The following is a 5,488-nucleotide window of genomic DNA, read 5'->3' on the forward strand; positions in this document are numbered from 1 at the left end:
GAATGAAGTGTCCGACTTATTTTTCGACCGTGTTCGAAAAACACAAATGTTCTTTGACCTAAAATTCGGGGTCAAAAACAGCCATTTCAGTCGAACACAATTTTCAAACTTAGTCAAAAACATGATCGAAACATGGTCAAACACAGTCTCGAAACATAGTCCAACTCTCGAAACAATGGACTACTCATGATCTCAGTTAAAAGTTCGAGAACCGATGTTTTGACCGAAAAAGTAACTATTTATAACGTTTTGATGTGCAAAAAAATAGAGTTTCAGATTTTTGACACCAAATTGGAAAACTTGATTACTCAAAAAACAAATTTGAACATGTCAAAACAAAAAGTGATTTTACCAGCTGAAATTATACAGAAATTAAACAGAATCCGAAATTCATTTGGGTCGAGTCGGTCGAAAAATAACACGCTTGGGTCGAACACAGTCGAACATATTTTCTCTCAGTCGATTCGGTTGAAATAAAGCCAGTTTGGGTTGGGTCGAGTTGGTCGAAACATAGCACTTTTGGGTCTAACACAGTCGAGCTTAATTTGCTTTGGTCAAGTCGGCCTGAATATAGTCATATTGGGTCGAGTCGGTCGAAACATAGCTATTTTAGGTCGAGTCGGTCGAAACATATTTCGAACACCTCAACCCGAGATTTCTAAAAATCACCTCAAATCGCGTTTCTTCGATAAACATACGACCTTTGCAGTTCATATTTGTCTTTGTATTGCTTCATTAAAAAACGGCTCCTAGCTTGACGCACTTTGGCTGTTACAACAAGTCTTCCAGTCAATCAAAAAATTTTGCGGAATGAAAAAAAGAACGAGCCTGAGTTATAGTTTGCAGTTTGGCCAATTGTTAAAGCTTGTAGAAAAGCTGTTGCAATTAAGTTGAAAAAGTATATTCTAGTAAGAAATCTGGTCTTCAAAAAATGGTTCCTTCAGTAATAAGTTGGTATGGAATAGATTTCAAAAAAGCTTCACAAAATGAATTTAAACGCAATACTGACGATAATCATTGCCAAACTAACTCTCATCTTGCCCTCTGAACCATTCAACCCTTCCTCGACATTTCCGAGCAGTTTCTCGAAGTTCTCATCGAACACAGACTCGTTGTAAAAGTTATAGTACTGATGACCAGCTAGGATGAACCCTAGCCAACCCGTCGGCGTGAAATCTTCCTGCACCTTAGCGAAAACCTGTTTTTTCTTCAGTTGAAATGAGTAGAGAGCTTCCTGTCTGCAGTTTGAGCTGTTTTGATATGCTTCTGAATAACATACCACAATTACTGTCGAGTCTTCGACTGTTTCACCCATTGTTTGAGGCAGGTTATTCGCATAGGTCATGTTGTAATAGTCGATCCAGGCATTTATCCCGCTGGCTTTCAAAGCGGCGTAAATCTGCCTCGCAGGTTCTTTCTCGTTCCAGCTGTAGCTTACCATGACCATGTTTGTGGTGTCTGTCACTTGGTCGGTTCCGTATGCCAGCTGCACTTGGCTCAGCTCATAGTGGACTCGATCGACCAGCTCAGTCAGATTTCCGTTTGAGTTCTCACTCTGTTGTGGCTCTAAAATTGAGACTGCGAAGGAAAAAAGTAATATTACTAAATACTATTGCTCACTGGAGCAGATTTAGGGGGGGGGCGCTTCCCTCAGGAATTCGACCCCTCGCCAACCACAGGGTTCCCCCTTTGGTAATATTTTATGACATTCATTTTATGCCAACCGACCTTTTTCTAAGAGCGCCTTTGGCGCCAGTTTACACTAATGTTGAGGGAAGCGCGCGCTGAAAAATTTTCAAAAGTGCCCAAAAACCGCTTTTTTACCCGTTTTTTTTTTAGAAATTTGCCAACAAAATTTGAAAAAAAAGGTCAACAAAATTTTCGAAAATTTTTTTGATAATCAGCACCCCATCGAGAAAATCCTAGATCCGCCCCTGATTGCCCATAAATTCGTTTCTGGCTATTAGGGACCTCCTTAAGACAATAATTTAGCGCCTTCGACTTCCAAAAATAACTTTCAACTCGGTCATTTCTGCTCACAGACTTATACCTGGAAGCGCGAAAAATTAGTAACTTAAGTCCCCTTGGGAAGCCTATTAAACGAAAATTGGTCTTTTTCTACAAAATATCTCTGAATTGATTGCAATAGCTTGCTTTCGAGCATTCGCCCCCCAAAATTCAGGTCTCCAAGTTTTCTCAAAGGGTTCGCTATTTGTAACCCAAAGGGTCACAAATTTTCCAATTGATCCTTTGGTCTAATTTTAAGGCACTTTACTTCTTCTGACTGACTTCGACAAAAAAAGCTACTTTGGTGCTAAAATATACTAAAACTCCAAGGAAGGTGCTCGAACGATTTTTTTTTGTCAAAATTTTACGAAAAGTGCTCATAACATCAACTTTCGACTGTCTTATCAGAAAATCTTACCTAAAAAAGGTCGACAAAAATGTAAAAATTTTTCAAAAAATCTGCCACTGGTTGATTACCTTGATTCTCTGTATTTTCTACCGAACTGGTACTTTTTGCTGTGACCATCTTCCATGATGATGAACTCATTAAAGTGAAAAATAAAATAGTTAATAGTTTCATCACCGTTTCGTTAAATGGTGTATTGCAGCGAAACTATAACACAAATTATGCCTGATCTTTTTCTAAACAATTATAGGTCCAATTCTGAGCTAGAATAAATGTCGGTTGTTTACTATCAAACAGTTTTCTTCGGTTAGTTTTGTTCTATAAGGATGTCTTATGGCATTTAACTGCCCATAAATCAAAATTGTACTCTATAAATACCATGAAACTACTTGAGTTCTTGTAACCATCGAAAGCTTCTAAGTTCGATAGAAACTGGAGGCACATCAATAAGCAGAATATTCTAGGAACAGCATGGGTGCAGGAGCAAAAACTCGAAAAATTTTAATTTTTTTATATTTATACGGGCTAATTGATACTAAAAAATATTAAAAGCATCAAGTTAAGTTTTTAAAAAATTGTACACGAATTGAATAACTTCAAAATTGATTTTTAATTTTTAAGAAAATTTCGATCAAATCACTCAGTTTATGCATGAAAGATTCGCGTCTTTGGTAACTTTGACAACCTCGGGTTGAAGTCCCACCGTTAATTATCGCTTTTTCTGTAGTATACCAGTAATTGCTATTTTGCAGCACTGATTCATATATAACTGAGATTTTTTTGCATAGCTACACATGCGTTATTTTAGGGTTTTTTCAGTAATGACTCCGTGAAAAATCAGCGCTAAAACTTATGAAATTTTAACTTAATTTAGTAGCTTTCAGATAGGAATTAAAAAATCTACAATTTTTGTTTATCTAAGGCTTCGTGGCGCAGAGGTAGCATACGTATCTACTAACCTGATTTTTGAGGGATCAAACACCGGTAGTTCACTAATTTTGGTTACTTTGATAGATTTCTTATCGCTGTTTCATCGCTGAACATGAGCCAAATCAGCGCTAATCTATCGGTAAAAATTGCTTTTGTAGCAATGATTATTGATAACTCATCAATGGCGATTGCTTTTTTGTCAATTTTTATCACTAATTTTCAATGTGAACGCAACCCGAAATTCTTATACTTGATTTACCCATTAGCTTATAAAAAATTGATAATATTCTGTTTTTCTGCTCTTAGACCCATTCTGCCCCTAGACCATATTGCTTATTGGTAGGCCACTATAGAAATTTTATAAAAACTCAACCTTTCTCGGTTAAATAAATTGAATTTTCTGTTCAAATACGCTGTGTCTTATCTCACTTTTTTTGCAAACATTTTTTACCCAGAATCTTTTTGAAAACGTGCTTTCGAAATTTTTGATGATTCGCTCATATCAGACTTAAGAGCAATTACATTAACAGACTTCAAAAACAAAAAAATCAAATCTTTCAGAAACCACCGTAGCAATTGAGAAACAGAGACGAAACAAAAAAACTCACGCTATTACAAAATTGAACAAACAGATCAAAAATCATTGGAAACAAAAAATATATTGTAAGACACGCAATTCAAATTGATACAGTATTTGTCAACCATTTAAGCATTCAACAAAAATACCGTTATCATCTGAGGCCCATTGTCTGGAAACATAGAAAAATGATTGAAAAGAATCAAATAGAATGGAAACTGATCTCTTACCACTCAAAAACTACCACATTCTGATAAAACAACTGATGAAAAAACCAAATTAAAAACAAATTACGGCAAACATACAATAAAGCCGGTTGCTATGCATATAGGACAAAATGCTCCGACAACATTCTCAGAAACTTTTTTCTGCAAGTTTGTATTTTTTCTGAGACGTCGTGTGATAATAGATTTAGCGAATTAGACATAAGCGACTACAATTGTCGTCCAAAATTGAACAAAAAATAAAGTTGACGTTTTTTTGCCAGTTTTTTTAAATTTTTTGCATTAAAAGATTGAAATATTTCCGAAAAAAACAAGTTTCCTTTTCAATTTAGTGAAATCAAAAAAATTGTTGTTTATTTTGGTAACTTTTTTATGAAAAATCTTGTTTCGATTGCTTTACCTGCTCGAAAGTGGAAAAATAAACAAAATTTTTATAGAAGATTTTCTCGATACTGGGAGTGTTTTTTTTTTAAAATACTTTTGTATCACTCGAACCGCCACTGATAATGCTTCAATGTTTTATTTCGCATTCCAGTCCGTTGTTAATTTGTGGAACCTGATTTTGCGCGCCAAATAAAAAAAGATAAAATAATATCAGAGATAAACATTACAGAGAAATCTCAGAGAACTTAAAAAAAAAAGAAACTTTACAAAATCAGTTCCAATTTAATTGAAATTTCATCTTAGCATTTGATTATTAAATTCCTGTCTTTGTAACTTAATCGCCCCATTATATTTGATTTACTCTATAAACTCAGGGTTTGAAAAATGTATTGCAAAAATTTCTGAAATGGTTTTTTTTCCAAATGCCCCATTTCGAATTAAAAACTTCAAAGTAATATGTTTTATAGCGCTTAAACAACACTGCCAAATCTGAATTTCATTGCTAAAAAAGACTTTGTTAGCAAAGCTTCGTTTTATAAGTATAAAACATCACTAGACTGAAAAGGCCAACTACAAATTCATCAGAAAAAAATCTAAACTGATGTCGTTTTAGACATATTTGGACAATTCGGTTTTTGTAAAAAAAAAACGCAAACAGAGAAAAACAAAACTGCTCGTAACAGGGTAAAGATCTGAATATTTCGACTACCTTTTAAGGTCTATGGGGCAGTAATATTAAAAAAAAATAAACTGTAATAAAATCGATTGAATTTTTTTTTAATTGAGACTTTTTTGTGTAAAAATCTTCTTCCAACACGCACTTTAAAGTACAAAGTGATATATTTCGCTCCTAGCAACAAATCAGTTATGGCAAATAAGCTTCCTTCAACCAATTTGGAACGATTTATAAGACGGATTAAATCTCCGCTTACTCGTTAAAAGCGCGTTAATTGTCCCAGT

At 34.6% G+C, this 5,488-nt stretch overlaps 1 protein-coding gene across 1 annotated transcript; it reads right to left on the reverse strand.

Annotated features, from left to right (window-relative positions):
- Positions 1-914: 914 nt before the first annotated feature.
- LOC134855544 (uncharacterized) lies at positions 915-2,704 on the reverse strand. The gene is made up of 2 exons (XM_063872088.1): positions 2,485-2,704; positions 915-1,566 (listed from the first exon to the last, which is right to left on the reverse strand). The coding sequence occupies exons 1-2, from the start codon at positions 2,585-2,587 to the stop codon at positions 980-982; spliced, it is 690 nt and encodes a 229-aa protein (XP_063728158.1). The 5' UTR covers positions 2,588-2,704; the 3' UTR covers positions 915-979.
- Positions 2,705-5,488: the final 2,784 nt, after the last annotated feature.

The sequence above is a fragment of the Symsagittifera roscoffensis genome, chromosome 1, assembly GCF_963678635.1.
Source record: "Symsagittifera roscoffensis chromosome 1, txSymRosc1.1, whole genome shotgun sequence".
Lineage (NCBI taxonomy): Eukaryota > Metazoa > Xenacoelomorpha > Acoela > Convolutidae > Symsagittifera > Symsagittifera roscoffensis.